This window comes from Bubalus bubalis, chromosome 10 (genome assembly GCF_019923935.1).
Source record: "Bubalus bubalis isolate 160015118507 breed Murrah chromosome 10, NDDB_SH_1, whole genome shotgun sequence".
Lineage (NCBI taxonomy): Eukaryota > Metazoa > Chordata > Mammalia > Artiodactyla > Bovidae > Bubalus > Bubalus bubalis.
Genome location: NC_059166.1, coordinates 14,228,630 through 14,247,032, shown reverse-complemented (window position 1 = coordinate 14,247,032; position 18,403 = coordinate 14,228,630). Strand labels below are relative to the sequence as shown.

The 18,403-nt window shown below is 42.0% G+C and overlaps 1 protein-coding gene across 3 annotated transcripts; it reads right to left on the bottom strand.

Annotated features, from left to right (window-relative positions):
• Positions 1-4,821: 4,821 nt before the first annotated feature.
• Positions 4,822-15,968, bottom strand: FBXO5 (F-box protein 5). Of its 3 annotated transcripts, none has more exons than XM_006080198.4 (5): positions 15,837-15,968; positions 9,315-10,032; positions 7,382-7,472; positions 6,433-6,615; positions 4,822-5,732 (listed from the first exon to the last, which is right to left on the bottom strand). In XM_006080198.4, exons 1-5 carry the CDS (start codon positions 15,937-15,939, stop codon positions 5,481-5,483), a joined length of 1,347 nt encoding a protein of 448 aa, XP_006080260.1. In that variant the 5' UTR covers positions 15,940-15,968; the 3' UTR covers positions 4,822-5,480. The 3 variants fall into 3 exon arrangements, with proteins under 3 accessions (XP_006080260.1, XP_006080262.1, XP_044780005.1); XM_044924070.2 differs by having other exon boundaries at positions 5,710-6,350; positions 6,382-6,615; XM_006080200.4 differs by lacking the exon at positions 6,433-6,615.
• Between the last annotated feature and the right edge of the window lie 2,435 nt (positions 15,969-18,403).

The window sequence follows — 18,403 nt, the reverse complement described above, 5'->3', positions numbered from 1 at the left end:
TGTCCCAGTGCACCTGCCCTGAGCGGCCTGACTCATGCATCGAACCTGGACTGGCGATCTATTTCACATATGGTAATATACATGCTTCAATGGTATTCTCTCAAATCATCCCACCCTTGCCTTCTCCCAGAGTGCAAAAGTCTGTTTTTTACATCTGTGTCTTTTTTGCTGTCTCGCATGTAGAATCATTGTTACCATCTTTCTAAATTCCATATGTATGTGTTAATATACTGTATTAGTGTTTTTCTTTCTGGCTTACTTCACTCTGTATAATAGACTCCAGTTTCATCCACCTCATAAGAACTGATTCAAATGCATTCTTTTTAATAGCTGAGTAATATTCCATTGTGTATATGTACCACAGCTTTCTTATCCATTCATCTGCTGATGGACCTCTAGCTTGCTTCCATGTCCTAGCTATTGTAAACAGTGCTGTGATGAACATTGGGGTACACGTGTCTCTTTCAATTCTGGTTCCCTCAGTGTGTATGCCCAGCAGTGGGATTGCTGGGTCATACGGCAGTTCTATTTAGTTTTTTAAGGAATCTCCACACTGTTCTCCAGAGTGGCTGTACTAGTTTGCATTCCCACCAACAGTGTAAGAGGGTTCCCTTTTCTCCACACCCTCTCCAGCATTTATTGTTTGTAGTCTTTTTGATAGCAGCCATTCTGACTGGCATGAGATGGTACCTCATTGCTGTTTTGATTTGCAGTTCTGTGATAGAGTGATGTTGAGCATCTTTTCATGTGTTTGTTAGCCATTTGCATGTCTTCTTTGGAGAAATGTCTGTCTAGTTCTTTGGCCCATTTTTTGATTGGGCTGTTTTTCTGGTATTGGGCTACTTGAGCTGCTTGTATATTTTTGAGATTAATTGTCAGTTGCTTTGTTATTATTTTCTCCCATTCTGGAGGCTGTCTTTTCACCTTATTTATAGTTTCCTTCACTGTGCAAAAGCTTTTAAGTTTAATTAGGTCCAATTTGTTTATTTTTGCTTTTATTTCCATTACCCTGAGAGGTGGTTCATAGAGAATCCTGCTTTGATTTATGTCAGGGTTTTGAGGTTAGGCAAAGTTCTGAGATGTAACACTCAAAGCATGATGAATTAAAGACAAATGTTAATAATTTATATATGATCAAAAATAAAAACTCTTCTAAAGACACTAGGAAAATGAAAGATAAGACAAACTCTGATAAAACATTTGTACCGACTGTATACTCTCAAATACCAATAATAACACACAAATGATTTGATAGACACTTGACCAAAGAAAATGTACGATGGCAAATAACAATGGCAAACATCATCAGGGAGATGTAAATTAAAACCACAATGAGATACTGCTACAAACACATTCGAAGGCTAAAATTAAAGACAGACTATACCGTGTGCTGATGAGCACATGACGTAAATGGGACTCTCATACACTCCTTGTGAGAATATGAAATAGTACTCATTGACTTCCCTGGTGGCCCAATGGTTAAGAATTCACCTGCCAATGCAGGGGACAAGTTTGATTCCTGATCAGGGAAGATTCCACATGCTGAGGAGCAACTAAGTGCATGAGCCACAACTGCTGAGCCTGTGTGCCACAGAGATCCTGCTCTGCAATAAGACACACCACTGAAATGAGAAGTCTGGGCACAGCAAAGAAAGTGTAGCCCCTGCTAACCGCAACGAGAGAAAGAACAAGCACAGAAATGAAGATCCAGTGCAGCCGAAAATAAATAAAATAGTAGTCACTTTGGAAACATTTTGGTATTTTCTTAAAAAAGTTAAACATATAATGACTATATAGCCCAAACATTCTACTACTAGATACTGGAAAGCAAAAGTGAGAGTTGCTCAGTCGTGTCCAACTCTTTGTGACCCCGTGGACTATATACCGTCCATGGAATTCTCCAGGCCAGGCCAGAATACTGGAGTGAGTTAGCCTTTCCCTTCTCCAGGGAATCTTCCCAACCCAGGGATCAAAGCCAGGTCTCCTGCATTGCAGGTGGATTCTTTACCAGGTAAGCCACAAGGGAAGCACAAGCATACTGGAGTGGGTAGCCTATCCCTTCTCGAGTGGATCTTCCCAACCCAGGAATTGAACTGGGGTCTCCTGCATTGCATGGACATGGAACAACAGACTGGTTCGAAATAGGAAAAGGAGTATGTCAAGGCTGTATATTGTCACCCTGCTTATTTAACTTATATGCAGAGTACATCATGAGAAATGCTGGGCTGGAAGAAGCACAAGCTGGAATCAAGATTGCCAGGAGAAATATCAATCACCTCAAATATGCAGATGACACCACCCTTATGGCAGAAAATGAAGAGGAACTAAAAAGCCTCTTGATGAAAGTGAAAGAGGAGAGTGAAAAAGTTGGCTTAAAGCTCAACATTCAGAAAACTAAGATCATGGCATCTGGTCCCATCACTTCATGGCAAATAGATGGGGAAACAGTGGAAACAGTGTCAGACTTTATTTTTCTGGGCTCCAAAATCACTGCAGATGATGATTGCAGGCATGAAATTAAAAGACGCTTACTCCTTGGAAGGAAAGTTATGACCAACATAGACATTATACTAAAAAGCAGACATTACTTTGCCAACAAAGGTCCGTCTAGTCAAGGCTATGGTTTTTCCAGTGGTCACGTATGGATGTGAATTGGACTGTGAAGAAGGCTGAGTGCCGAAGAATTGATGCTTTTTAAGTGTGGTGTTGGAGAAGACTCTTGAGAGTCCCTTGGACTGCAAGGAGATCCAACCAGTCCATTCTAAAGGAGATCAGTCCTGGGTGTTCTTTGGAAGGACTGATGCTAAAGCTGAAACTTCAATTCTTTGGCCACCTCATGCGAAGAGTTGACTCATTGGAAGACTCTGATGCTGGGAGGGATTGGGGGAAGGAGAAGGGGATGACAGAGGATGAGATGGCTGGATGGCATCACCAACTTGATGGACTTGAGTTTGAGTGAACTCTGGGAGTTGGTGATGGACAGGGAGGCCTGGCGTGCTGCAATTCATGGGGTCGCCAAGAGTCGGACACGACTGAGCGACTGAGCTGAACTGAACTCCTGCATTGCAGCCAGATTCTTTACCAGCTGAGCTACCAGGGAAGCCCCTCTAGATATTTGCCAAGAGAAATTAAAGAATACAACTTGCAAAGACTTGTATATAAATGATTTTAACACCTTCATTTCTGGTAGCAAAAAAATGGGTGAAAAATCCAAACATCCAACTACCAGGGTGAACATACATATAAACAAACTGGCATATCCAACAGTGTATTTCTTATTAAGAGAAAGGATGAATTACTGTGCACATAAAATGGATGAAACTCAAAAGTAACATTCATTGAAAGTAGTCACATAGTACAAAGTGATTTCATTTATAGAAAATTCTAGAAAAGACAAAGGAATCTACAGTGACAGATCACTGATTGCCTGGGGACTAACAGGAAGGATTACAAATGGGCAGGAAAAAATGATAATATTCATTACCTTCATCTGTCAAGTGATGGCTTCATGCATGTGTGTCAAATTACATACTTTAATGCTTTTGTTTGTTGAAAGTTCCTTTAAGAAAACCATTGTTAATTTCATTGGAGATTTTATTCCATTAGAAAGACACACCCATTTAAGATAATCCATTTAAGATAAATCCTCTATCTTGGTTTCCTGCTGAGATCAAGGGCAAAGCCCTTAAGCCTCTAAGAAGCCCATCGATTGAGATGAATCAAGGTAATCTGAATCAAAAACACTGGTCATAGCAAACACCACCCTCCTCCAACAACACAAGAGACAAACTAAACATGGACATCACCAGACGGTCAATACCAAATTACATTCTTTGCAGCAGATGGAGCTCTACACACTAGGCAAAAATAATAGCTGGAGCTGACTGTGGCTCAGATCATGAGTTTCTTACTGCAAAATTCAGACTTCAATTAGGGAAAACCACTAGACCTGCCTCCTGTGAAACCTGTATGCAGGTCAAGAACAATTAGAACCCGACATTGGAACAACAGACTGGTTCCACATTGCTAAGGTAGTCCGTCAAGGCTGCCTATTGTCACCCTGCTTATTTAACTCATATGCAGAGTACATCATGAGAAATGCCAGGCTGGAGGAAGCACAAGCTGGAATCAAGATTGCCGGGAGAAATATCAGTAACCTCAGATGTGCAGATGACACCATCCTTATGGCAGAAAGAAAACAAAAACTAAAGAGCCTCTTGGTAGTGAAAAAGCAATGAATGAATGAATACACCAGAATTTCCCAAAGTGTGTTTTATGATCTTGCTTTGATCCATCTTGAAATGCTTATTTCAAGACCCAATTCCACTACTAAGATACTCGGTGGCAAGAAAATTGAAATTGGAATATGTAATTCTACAAGTTTGAGTAAACTCCAGGAGACAGTAGAGGGCAAAGGATCCTTGCGTGCTGCAGTCCATGGGGTTGGAGTTGGACAGGACTTAGTGACTGATTAGATGATCTTCCCTGGTGGCTCAGACGGTAAAGCATCTGCCTACAGTGCAGGACACCTGGGTTTGACCCCTGATGGGAAGATCCCCTGGAGAAGGAAATGGCAAACCACTCCAGAACTCTTGCCTGGAAAACCCCATGGACAGAGGAGCCTGGTAGGCTACAGTCCATGAGGTCGCAGAGTCGGACACGACTGAGTAACTTCACTTTCACTTTAGTGACTGAACAACAATCTCACAAGGTTCCCATAAGGAGACAAAGACCCACTCAATGCCTTTCCACACGTCAGTCTCCTACAGCTTCTTCAGCTGTTTCTAAGATTTAAATGTTTACCTACATAAAAGACTCATATTCTTTATCAAGCTTGTAACAATTTTATTCATAATAGGAAAAAAATTACATATATATACAAAAGACATGTATTTTCTTACTGACATAAAAAACACAGAAATATTTACATATGTACAAAATATTAAAACATTCAAACTTTGCATATAAGGAAAACAAGCAAAATTTTACAAAGGATACTTTTTTGGGAAATACACTCTAAAAAAGAGGTAAAACAAAGGTGACAAAACATTTACATGGAGACACCAGAAGCTGATATTTCAATAGATATTATTAATTTGGTAAAGCAAATAAAATAATCTGTTAATAGATGGTAAAGAAGATTTACTTTTAAGACTGTTTAGGTAAAATGACATGGTCTTCCTTTACCATAAAATGGAATGAATTTTATTTTACCTCTGAATCACAATCATCAGTTTCCCTTTTTTCCTTAAAATATTTATATTTTCTGATTTACATTGAGAATTTTAAATTTTTCACTATTAAATTATAAAATATTTTAATAAGTTGTGTACCCTCTTTTTTCACTGAAGGGAAAAATCCCATGTATTACACTGATTTCAACATAAAATTGAACATCACAATACATTTTTTATTTTAGTTAAAACCTAACATTTTTCTAACTAGCCTTCATAATCAATCTCAATTGATGTAATAAGCAATCATAATCGTCGTAAATTCTTCTTGCTTTTCTTAGTACCAGGCACAGGACCCATTTTATAACTGGCTTTTAGGGGCTTGCCATTTGAACAGTCTTCGGTGGTATGATAAGTACACAAACACTTCGTACAATAATCAAATCCACAGCTTTCTCGTTTACAGGTTGCCCGTTGTAAATAGCAATCATATTTTGCAGGTGATTGACAGCGAATACAGGCTTTAAGGCTTTCATTCTTTTTCAAAGTTTTGGCGACCTAGAAAGAAGAAAATCCATACACATATTTTACTAAGAACTGAATGTAATTTAGCTAGTCAAAACAAGGGCACTTCCCCAATACACGTATTAAAGCACCAACACAACTCCTGCCTTTCAGGATCTTACTGCTCAACGTGGGAACAGATCACTGTCAACTGACCCAGTGGTTATTGTAGCATTAAGCTACAAATATGCTCTAGTTCATAAACGCTACTCCCACATCAGTGCCACCTTTTCTGTGAAACCAGGAGTTGGTTGCTCTTTTACCTCTAGCTTTTCTTTAAAAAAAAACCTTTCACATTATATGGCATTTACCTTTATATAGCTATGAAGGTTACCATGTTTCCCTACCTATGCCTGATAAAATTGACTTTTTGCTTAGCTCTCTCTTCCTCAGTTATCAAAGGCAATAATTGTGAAATGTAGTATTTAAGTTTTAGAAGAAACTTCAAGGTTTCTCCTTATTCTCTTAAGTGTTTCTAAATTAGAGCTCAACACCACTGAACTATCATAAACAATGCCAAATAATATCTATTATTTTTGGCATAGAAAGACACCTCTGTGTACTTTCCTAATTTGATTACTTGAGTCATAAACGGTTTTCTTACTCTAAATCCTTTTATTTATTTATTTTTTTTCTCTAAAACCTTTTAACAATAAATACCTCGTTTCCAATTTATTGATAAACAAAAAATTACCTCAGAGAATTCACTGTGTCGACTGTAAGTAGAATGTTTCTGATCACCTGGATCAGGTAACTTAGTTCGAGCATCTTTTTTGGGGAGAGTCTGGGTTGCTGATTTTTGCACAGATGCTAAAGGGGTTCTGAATAAAACATACTCTCTGGTCGAAGCGTGTGGTGAAAACTTAATGTTTTTTTCCTAATTAAAAAAAAGTTTGAATAGGATTAAAAATTATCCTATATTCTCAATAATCAGAAATTTTTATCATGTTTGTACATGTAAAAAAGGGCAAATGAGAATATAAAGGATTTATTCCTGTATTCAATTTACCTGCATGTGTGTAAGCACAGCCACCCACAACTATTCAAACATTTAAAGCCTAACAACTAAGTTACTGAGAGAAACTACGAATCAGAAACTGTGAGAAAGCAACTTTACATGCTTAATACCCAGCATTTAATACACGATTTATAAAGCACTACCCCCAGAACAAAAGGTCATTCTTCCTACCCACCAGTAGATGGCAATAGTCACATTCAAGTGTCACATCAGTGCTGTGAAGGGATTCAAAACAATCTATTGAGGTAGAAAATTTTTCATTAACACCAGCTTATGGATAAAGAAACTGAACCTGGAGAATTTAAGCAACACTCGACCTTAGTCTGCCAACTCCTAAGTCTGAAATTTTAATCGTGTGTTGATCTTTATTCTCAGAAACATCTCCAAAGTTACTAAGTATTTTGCAAAGTGAGTGAATTCCCTTCCTACACTAAAAATTTTCTATATGTAGATAATTTTACTACTTTGTAACAGATAAAATCCCAGACCCTTTATCTTTGTATTTTCTTTTAATGAGTTATGAATGTAAAGGATTTCCAGATCTGTTATGTTTACTATTTCCCTCTCCCATTTCAAAGGTAGAGAGCACTAGCTGTTATATCTTAAAACAACTGCATAGACTTACAGTAATTCTTTGTATTGCTTTATTATACAATTGCAATGCCACCTTGTCATCTTCCAGAATCTTCTTCCAAGTTGTGCTCACTTTAGACACACTGGAAAAATAAATGATCATAAAGGGAACAATTAAGCACCATGAAGGCTAAGATGAATATATTACAGAAACACAACCAGTGCAAAAAAGAAATTTCTATTAGCAGTGCTTCGTAAACCTGACTATACTTAGAACTGCCTGTGGCATGCGCTTAAGATTTAAGAATGGCCCATGCCTAGTCACTTGGGTTTGGTTGGTCTAAAATGGGGGCCAGGGCTCGAGCTCCCCCCCGCCCCCCACCTTTTAAAAAGTTCACCATCAAGTAATTCTAAGTAGATCTAGGCTTAGGAACCCCAACACTTCATTTTTTCACAATATCCACAAATATCAAATCGGAAACTCCATTGTATATATATAGCTATTTATTAACATTAGACAAATTTCAAACATGTGACACATTGCTACTAGTAGAAATCAATTTAAAAAATCCATTTTGTTAACAAAAATGTTGTGATGTTGATTATCCCTCAAGAAGCTAGTCAATAATAAAAATAAATACTTGTGCCTGTTTTGGTTCAGTTATATTTCATGGGCCAGTGTAAAGTAACAAAGAGTACTCCTGAAATTTTTTCAAAAAGCCAAAAATGAACCAAGGTGGAGGCAATCTAATCCAATACTCTGGATAATCATTTTCTCCATTGTAGTTTAGTTGCCAAGTTGTGTCAACTCTTGCGATCCCATGGACACAACCTGCCAGGTTCCTCTGTCCATGGGATTTCCCAGTCAAGAATACTGGAGTGGGATGGGGAGGGGGGTTCAGGATGGGGGACACATGTATACCCATGGCTAATTCATGTCAATGTATCACAAAAACCACTACAATACTGTAAAGTTAGTAGCCTCCAATTAAAAAAAAAAAAAAAAAAAAAAGAATACTGGAGTGGGCTACCATTTCCTTCTCCAAATCTTCCCGACCCAGGGACTAAACCTAAGTCTTCTGCATTGGCAGGCGGATTCTTTACCACTGAGCCACTACTGCTGCTGCTGCTAAGTTACTTCGTGTCCGACTCTGTGCAACCCCATAGATGACAGCCCACCAGGCTCCCCCGTCCCTGGGATTCTCCAGGCAAGAACACTGGAGTGGGTTGCCATTTCCTTCTCCAGTGCATGAAAGTGAAAAGTGAAAGTGAAGTTGTGCCCGACTCCTAGTGACCCCATGGACTGCAGCCTACCAGGCTCCTCCGTCCACTAGGGAAGCCCTAATTCTCTGTTGCTGCTAAGATGCTTCAGTCGTGCCCGACTCTATGCAACCCCATAGATGGCAGCCCATCAGGCTCCCCGGTCCATGGGATTTTCCAGGCAAGAGTACTGGAGTGGGTTGCCATTGCCTTCTCCAATGGCAATTCTCTGTTACCTCATCCTAAAAGGTTTTCTCTGGTTGGATAAGGAAGAAAGGGCAGTCAGTAAAAGGTTTCTAAGAAATAGTCATAATCAGACCCATTTGTATGTTTCTCCATTTTTATCACTTTTAAACTTGAAAATGGTCTAAAAAGAACAGAAATAATTACTTCATACTTTCAAGCGCGACAAAAATCAAATTCCCATTGGACCTGTACAGCAGACCCCTAGGCTGTTGTTTTTATGGTTATGACCAGAAGATGTAGCTTAGATATGAACAATTTCAGAACCAAAAGAAACAAAGATCCTAACCTAACAGAAATAGCTTTCACTAGCATAATATGAAATTTGAAGTAGCTGGATTAAAAGCATACTTTCATCACCTCAATTAAAACTACAGTGCAAGACTACACTACTATCTTTGCATGAGCTGGTAGCGCTGAGCTACCTAACAAAAATATTTATGGATTATACTAATACATACACTCAGAGCAACAATACTTACTTGATTAAGTCCATCTCACTGAGTTGTGTTAAAATATTTGCTAAGAGATGTTTGAGTCCTCTTCGAAAGAGTTCACTAAGAATATCTACACATTCGAGGCCCATTTTCCTACCAATTATATTCTGTAGTCTAAAATTTCCACTGGATATAAATTCCTTCAGCTTCTCCCAATCTATTTTAGGATTTCGTTTACAATTTTTTTTTAAGGTTGAACAAACCACTTTTTCAAAATGAAGAGCTGGCAGTAAGTTTTTGTTGGGATACTGGTCTGGGCTTTGTGTCCGTAGCAGGCAGCACTGTGGACTGTCATTGCAACTTTCCACCAGGGCAAGGCTACTGTCTTCATGTTCACTGAGGCCACTTCGTTGGGAAAATGAAGAGTAGCCACTGTCTTCATAATACCCGCTGTTCTCTAGTTCTTGTATGTTATTGGAACTATCAAGTGTTTGTTGTATGTGTTGATTTTCCTTGTTATGCAATGGCTTGCTTTCAGGTTCAAGTTCTACAATCCTGGGGCTCACAACGGGGGACCCAACAACCGATACCCTGTCATAGTCTTTAATGCAGTCTTTATAAGAACCTTCCAAATATGCAGTAGTGTAGGAACCTTTTCTTCTACTGTCATCAGGCTTTACTGGTTTAATTCCAGAATGAACATGGTTATAGTTAAAATCACACTTCATTTTGACAGAGAGAGTGGAACTTTCTTCTTTACAACCTACAAAAAGAACATAACATTATGCCCGATGGCAAAATTTCCATATATCACTACTTCTTTAACTTTGGGATACAGATTTAATCACTTTGCATCCTTTCAGAACTGTGTACTTACCATGAAATTAGCTATGAAATTATCCAAGTATAATGTGAGAAAATATTACTAAAACCTAATAAGTACATATATCTTATTCTTGAGGGAGTACTTCAGTACAGTCTGCTTTTAAATCTGGTGTAACTATACCATTTGGCTTTTAGAGTCGTATCTGAATAGAAAATAGTGACAAAAGGGACTATTTAACCAATAGTCTGTACTTACAGAATAAGGAAATATGATGCATCAAGAGTAGGGCCTTAGGTAAGAGACATCCCTAGAGAAATCAAATACTTCTAGAAATATGGTTAAGATAATGGAAGACGGAATATATAAGGGTTAAAACAGTTTTGATAAAAGTTGCAAAAAACTTATATATTTAAATGTTAGTAATTATTATAACTGACTCATTGGAAAAGACCCTGATGCTGGGAAAGACTGAAGGCAAAAGGAGAAGGGGGCGGCAGAGGATGAGATGGTTACATAGCATCACCAACTCAATGGACAAGAATTTGAGCAGACTCTGGGAATACCTAAGAACAGGGGAGCCTGGTGTGCTACAATCCATGGGGTTGCAAAGAGCTGGACACAACTTAGCGACTAAACAACAATTTTAAGTCTTATAATAATTAATCACAAAATCTATGGGAAGTTTAGAGAAAGGACTAAAGAGCCAATAAATTTAATCATTTGTAAGTTAACCACTGGGAGTTTCCCAGGGGGCATCATGGTAGTGTTTAGAATCCGCCTAAGCGACTAAGCACACAGGCACAAATTAACCACACTAGTGACTTCTGGGGCAGGATGATTTTGCTGGGGGTTGTCCTGTCTGTTGCAGGATGTTTAGTAACTTTTAGCTATCTGATGCCATTAGCAGCCGCTATTCCTCTAGCAGGACAATAAAAAATGTCTCCAGCAACCATTTATTGCCAAATGTTGGGAGTAGGGGGAAGTTGTGGGTGTGTGTGTTAGTCGCTCAGTCGTATCCGACTCTTTGCAACCCCATGGACTGTAGCCCACCAGGCTCCTTTGTCCATGGGATTCTCCAGGCAAGAATACTGGAGTGGGGGAAGTTAGCAGAGGCAAATCTCCCCCATTCTCAGTTAAGAACTGCTGTTTTAAAAGATGATTAGGATTTCTGGCAGGCAATAGTGGCTGGGAAGGAATATAGTAGATGGGTTTAAGAAAACTGTTTAGCATTTTTTAAGGCAGAGTGTATGTGCTTCTAATGTACTCCCCCCCATCTACTGTACTATACCTCCTGCAAACCAATCACAGGTAGGTAACAATTTATCCTGTAAGTAAATATACCTAAGTACAGTCAGTATGTTTAGTCTGTACTAAACATGGTAATCTGTTCATATGGAATTTACTGTTTTTACTTAGAACAGAACTGCTAAGCACTAAAGGACACCTTGTAGATAGAAACTTTCTTTTAATTAAGTTTAAATTAAAAGTTTAGGGACATAAATATTCCCCCAATTAACCCTAACTCTAGAACAAATTATTCTGAGTTGTTCCCTTGTACTCAGAAAAGAGTAAAAAATTCTGATATTTTCATTTTTGCCTCAAGTAAGGAATTAAGTATGATTTAGCTAAGACCACCCAAGTTATCTGAAGATAAAGAAACCACCAACAAAGACATGTTTTATTTTGTCTAGTTCCCTAAAGGGAATGGGCATGTTCAGTCGTGTCACACTTTGTGACCTTATGGACTATATAGCTCACCAGACTCCTCTGTCCATGGAATTCTCCAGGCAAGAATACTGGAGTGGGTTGCCATGCCCTTCTCCTGGGGATCTTCTATGACCCAGGGATAGAATCCCGTCTTTTTTGTTTCCTGCAAATGGCAGGTAGGCTCTTTACCACTAGTACCACCTGGGAAATCCTAAAGGGAAGAGGCCTGAAACTATATTTCAGAAACTCAATTCTTTTCAAAGGTATTCTTCCTCTGCTGCCTTTACAACTCAGTTACTGAAAGACTATCCTACAGAACCCTGTTCATTCAACATTGTTCTCAAGACTATGGACAGTTCCTTAAGTTCAGAGCTAATAATGATTCAGCTACTTTATAATTGTTTAGAAGTCAACAATTTCCAACATTTCCAAACATATGTTCAAAACTCTGAGGTAGAATGTGAAGTGAAAGACACTCAGCCAACGCTCAGTCATGTCCAACTCTTGGTGACCCCATGGACTTCTCCAGGCCAGAATGCTGGAGTGGTAGCCTTTCCCTTCTCCAGGGGATCTCCCCAAACCAGGGATCAAACGCAGGTCTCCCGCATTGCAGGTGGATCCTTTACCAGCTGAGTCATAAGGATCATTAAAAAAGTATATATATATATATAAATCTCACGGTTCGGAGACCTCTTGAATCAGAAAGATGAGGGCTAAGAGTCAATCCTAAAGGAAATCAACCTTGAATATTCATTACAAGGACTGAAGCTGAAGCTCAAATACTTTGGCCACCTGATGTGAACAACAGACTCAAAAGACCCCGATGCTGTGAAAGACTGAAGGCAGAAGAAGGGGACGAAAGAGGATGAAATGGTTGGATGGCATCACTGATTCAGTGGACATGTATTTGAGCAAACTCCAGGAGACAGTGAAGGACAGGGAAGCCTGGCATGCTGCAGTCTATGGGGTCGCAAAAAGCTGGACACAACTGAGCGAATGAGCAATAGAGAGTCTAGCTCTGCCACTTCATTTACCCAATGCCTACTTAGTGACAGAGTCTTGAGAAGGAAAGAAACTAGCCATAGATCTTTTGAAGGTGAAATCCTGGTATCTTGAAAGCCTTGTGAAAATCCAGACAGAGGTGGACCCTGGAAGGAAAAGTGTTGAACTTTCAAGGAAGAGGAAGGCCTGCAGGGCTGTGATTCAGTATATGATAGGGGGATAAGGATTGAAATTAATGTTGAAGAGGTATAGAATGCTACAGGATTTTTAGGGTAGACTGGTTTTATTCATCATGTAATAAAGAGCCTCTGAGGGGTTCTAAGTGAGACATCTGGTTAACACTAGGATTTCCCTGTAGCTCAAACAGTAAAGAATCTGCCTGTAATGCAGGAGACTAGGGATCGATTTCTGGGTCGAGAAGATCTCTGGAGAAGGGAATGGCAATCCACTCCAGTATTCTTGCCTGGAGAATTCCATGGTCCCATGGACAGAGGAGCCTGGCAGAATAGTCTGTGAGGTCGCAAAGAGTCAAACATGGCTGTGCAACTAACACACAAACACACAAATAAACAAACAAATGATTGCCAGCTATGGAAAATACTGGATTATCTGAATAGGAAGGTATAGGGTTGGCCAAGAAGTTCATTGGGTTTTTTCAAAAGACACTGTGGAAAAACTTGAAAACTTCTCCTGTGAAAAAATTTGAACAAACTTCTTGGCTAATCCAATACAAGTGAAAGCAGGGAGGGTAGTTGGAAATGCTTATCACAGGAGTCTAGAGTTGGGTACACAACTGCAGGGCAAATAAGGATAACTGAATAGATCTGAGATCTTTTCAGAAAGGTAAAGTCAACAGAGGTTGGTGATACACTGTATTAGATGTGAATACCCTGGGTTTAAATCATGAGCATCTCAGGTGAAAAACAAAAAACTGAGCAAGTTAACTCTTAAAGCTTGTTTCCTCATGTATAAAATGCAGGTAAGAAAACCAAACTGGACTAAATGCATGGTAGAGTTTCCATCACATATAGTTTAATAAACAGAATCTATTTTCACTGTGTTATTTTTGTAAGCCAAACCCTTCATATTCTTTATATTTAAATCACGAACATGTTCAAAGTGGCAAAATACATTCTACACAGACTTATGCATTTCAGATTATATTTTTCCCTAGGAATCAAATCCAACTTCAAATGAAAGTCCTGGCTCAGCCTTTTGCCATTTTGTGATCTAGAACATTGAATTGGTCTTTCAATTTCTTTAAAATGGAGATACTATATCCATAATATCTACCTCATGGAGTTGGTAAAGATTCACCATTGCATTTTTAAAACCTCTTATTTACCAACTCAATAGTCCAATCATGAAAAAGTGGTATTAGGTAGTTAACTGTACAAAGTTAACTTCTCTTTAACTTCCCAATGTAGATTTAACATTTCATAGTAAAATATAATACTTATAAAGACTATAGTGCTTAAAGTTAAAAAATCTTTACAGCTATCCCAATGCTAAATAATTAAGTACTACAACCTCCAGTACCTACAAGATAACCAGCATGTGCCCAGTACCAATGAGGCATGGCTAGTCCTTTAAAAGAGCCTCAAGACCTGCTGCCATAAACTGCAAAAATCAGTCATAATCCCCAAGAGAATATTTTAGAAAAGCCTATTTCAGAAATATTTGAACGCAACAGATTTTTACATTTCATTTTCTCAAATTTTCAAATATAGAAAAAAATCTAGGGGACAGCAAATACTCTCGTGAGGGGCAAGGTAGTAGACAACTGGAGTTAAGCAACCAAAAAAATCTCTTCTTAAAGCCACCAATCTCCAGAATTTCAGAGGGTTTTGAGTCAGGGATTTCTAGACTAAGACTTAACCTGTTCAATTATTTTTTGAGTCTTCTAGATTCCTTTTCTAAAGAAAGGAGCGTCTTTCAGTGATTACCAAATATACACCATCAAGTTGTTAACTTCTAAAATTTTTCACAATTTCTAAAGTAAAATGAATGCAGCTGGGTCTTTTTAAGAGACAGCAACAAAGAGGATAAAAGTTAAGCATTCATTTGGGTGCCTTCCATTCCACCCAAGAGCTGGAATAAAAGATTGGGTCTCCAGAAGCACAGGGGGGAAAAAAAAAAAAAACTAATTCTTCACTTCTCAGATCGTCTTCCCAAATTCTTCAAAATCAGCTACATTTGGACAAATTCGGGGTTTCTGCATTAAAAATGCCCTTTTCCCTCCTTCCATTTCAGTCCAGGCCTTGAGACTGAGTCACTCACTGGGTTCAAGGGGGGGAAAAAGGAGAAATTAAACGTTTTTGTTCGGACATCCCCAACAGAGTCTTGGCCCGATGAGAGGGGTCCCTTCATTTGGCGGGGATTGGAGAAGGGGAGACCCTGGAAATCCCGAGGGGTCGAAGGGGTGGCCCTCAGGGCGCGGACCGGCGGAGGAGGCGGGAGATAACAGCGAGCACGATCTCCCGCGCCCGCCAGGAAGACTGAGGTGGCGAAAACCTGGGAGGACTGACTTCCGACCTGAATGCGGGGCAGGAGTGGAGAAGGGGCGCTGAAGTGAGGGGTCGGGCACCCGGCTGGACCCCGAGGGCCGCTGGCTCGCGGGCCCTGTCAGCGCCGAGACTCAGGGGTGGGGGAGGGGCGGCAGGGGGCATTTGGCGCCCGGGCCCGCGGGGTGGAGGTAGGCAGCCCTGCCCAGGGTGAGGAGGCCCCGACCCGCACCTCCCAGGGGGGCTGGCGCCCCGGCTCGCCGGCACAGCCGGACCCAGGCGCGCCGGCCATCCTGCCCCGGGACCTCTGCTTCCCCTCTCCGGCCTCCCCCTTGCCTTCTTCCTCCAGGTCCCGGGGGAACAGCCGTCCGCCCTCCCGAGACCCAGCAAGGGGCCGCACGGCTGGACTCGGGAGGGTGTCGGGTCCAGGTCGTTGTCCACCGCCCCCCACATCCCGCCACCGTCATTCCCCCGCCGGGCACCCCTTCTGGAAGGCGCGCCCCGCTCGCACCCTCTCCTCTCACCCACCGTCCGAGGGGCAAGGGCGCCCGGCGGCTGTCAGGGCGCCGTAGCTGCAGCGGCAGGAACCGGAGAGCGGCCGTAGGGAGCAGCTGCAGGGCCGCCGGCTCATGCCAGGGGTAAGAGAGGGGTCGGTCTCAGGTGAGAGAGCTGCGGCCGCAGGAGGAGTGCGATCGGCCAGCTTCTCAGAGCTCTTATCTTCCAAAAGGCGCCAGCTGGTACTTTTAAAATCTTTGAATTTGGTGCCCAAATCCGCACGGCCCAATGGGGCGCGCAGTTCGCACGCGCGATCCAATGGGAGGGCGGCGGGAGGGCGTCCCCTCACTCGCGCCCAATGGGAGGCTGCCGAGGCGGGGCCGAGCCGCCAGGCCCAGCCTCCTTCCTCCCTCTCCAGCTCCGCTCGTCCGGAAAGATGCGGAGGCCGGGGGCGGAGCCGGGGCGGGGCCTCGGAGCGCGGGGAGGCCTCTCCTCGGCCGCACGTGGAGGGCTCCTACCACGCACGCGCGTTCCCGCCACGCTTTCCTGCAGTCTGAGGGACCGGTCTCCGGCGGGTCCTAATTTCATCCTGAAGGCGGCTCCGGCTTGTGTCTGAGCAACTCCGATGGGTGCAGAGCACGGCCGACTTCCTCCGGTCATCTCTCCAGCGGGAGTTTGATGAGCGGCGACTCCTGACTGTTCGAGAATGCAGACTTTCCGGAAGATGAACCCTCCCCCCAGCTCGGCTTAGCCCGCCTCTCTAGGATTTAGGCGCGCTCCTCTCTCCTTCTAGTTTCGCCCCTCCCCCTGCTCAGCGCTTTCGCGCAAGCGCTGGTGGCGGGCGGCCGCCTTGGAGTTGGCGGGTTGGCGCTTGCGCGCTGGGGTCCCCCGCGTTTCTCTCAGGAGGCGGGGGAGGCGGAGAGCCCTGGGCAGCGGTGGGTGGGGCCGCGTCCCTCAGGCGCGCGGAGCTGGTCCTGCCTCCTCAGTGGCGGGAGACCCCGACTGACTTGAATCTCCTTGGGCCCTTGCTGAAGGGATGAGACGGGGACAGTCGCTTCTTTTTTGTAAGCGTGTTTGTTTTTTTACTTTAGACCATTGTTCCTCAGCCACCTTGCTTTAATCACGGACGTTTAAGCTTATTAAATATATATCTACTGTACTCTCCGGGGTTTCCTTTCAAGTGCCAAGCACACACTGTAATCCTATTCCAGAATCAATGAGTGAATGAATCAGTCATCCTGTCCTGGGAGTTCCAAACCTGACTCCCTGAGTCTGAAGGCCCTTGGCCATGATTTTCTAGTGATGGAGGAAAGGGTGGAAGTATTCATTGCTAAGTCTTCTATAGCAAGTTGTACCGTACGTGTCATACTGAAGTTTTAACTCTGTGCATTTAAGTGGTGACATTGCATTCCCCAGTTTCGATTTTGGTCAGAACGCAGTGAAGCCAAAGGATGTAAGCTCCCGAATGTCCGAATTCCTGTCTTTTGCAGTTTTCCCACTTTTGCCTTTCTGCAGCCTCCAGGAGAGTTTATAGTTGGCGGTGTGGTAAGCAAATGCAGAAGACAAGAGGTTCGATCCCTGGATCGGGAAGATTTCCGCCCCCCGCCCGCCCCCCGCCCCCAGGAGCAAATGGCAACCTACTCTTGGTGGCCTATGGTCTGTGGTGTCGCAAAGTCAGACTTAGCATGCAACACACAGGTGCTCAGTTAAGTTGTTATCAAGTCCTTTGTGAAGCAGGGCGGGGATCAAGGTGGATCCTGCAAATGCTGAATAACTAACATTTACAAAGTGCCTATCAGATCAAAAAGCTACCATAGTTTTAATATTCTTTTAACAAATCACTCCCTTGCAAACATCCCTCGAACAGTTAACCACGATCTATAGGATCTGGCTTCTACCTGACCTCCACTCCTACAGTCTTTTGCTCTGTTGGCTCTAGAATTCCGTCAAGTCCTGGAATAAGTATTTGTGTAAAATTTTTTATAGTTCATCATGGTTTTCTGCGTTTATTTTTATTTTTTAGAATATTGCCTTAAATTAATATTTTTCTTGGTTGCTGAAATTTTGGGCATCCTCTTAAATTTTGCACCTGAGTCCTGTCTCTCACCCCACCCTGGCCCTGGTGCTAAGTCCTGGAGACACATGGTTGAAAAGACAGAAGTCTTGACCTTCAGGGAGTTTACATTCTGATGGGAAAGAAATTGGCAGTTGACAGTTTCAGTGAATGAAAGAGGAATATAAAACAACATAATAATTTAAAACATCTTCCCAACCCAGGTATTGAACCAGAGTCTCTTACATCTCCTGCATTGGCAGGCAGATTCTGTAGCACTAGCCCACCTGGGAAGCCCTATAAAACAACATAAGAGGGTAGAGAATGGGCTGACTGGAAGGGCATGGCTAAGGACTTTGGGTGCTCAAGAAGGTTTCTGAGGCTTTGGACAAAGTTTGGAATGTTGAGGTGGCAATGCAAAGATCTGCATAATAAGCAGAGGAAGGAGGCCGAAGGTGCATGGCTTATTCCAGGATTTGATGGAATTCTAGAGCCAACAGAGCAAAAGACTGTAGGAGTGGAGGTCAGGTAGAAGCCAGATCCTATA

Excerpts from the sequence above, each read along its gene's own strand:
- FBXO5 (XM_006080198.4), bottom strand. The coding sequence starts at position 15,939 with ATGAGCCGGCGGCCCTGCAGCTGCTCCCTACGGCCGCTCTCCGGTTCC. Across the intron at positions 10,033-15,836 it reads GCGCCCTTGCCCCTCGGACG|GTTGTAAAGAAGAAAGTTCC; the intron begins GTGGGTGAGAGG and ends TTCTTTTTGTAG. Across the intron at positions 6,616-7,381 it reads AAGCAATACAAAGAATTACT|GAAAAAAACATTAAGTTTTC; the intron begins GTAAGTCTATGC and ends TTTTTTAATTAG.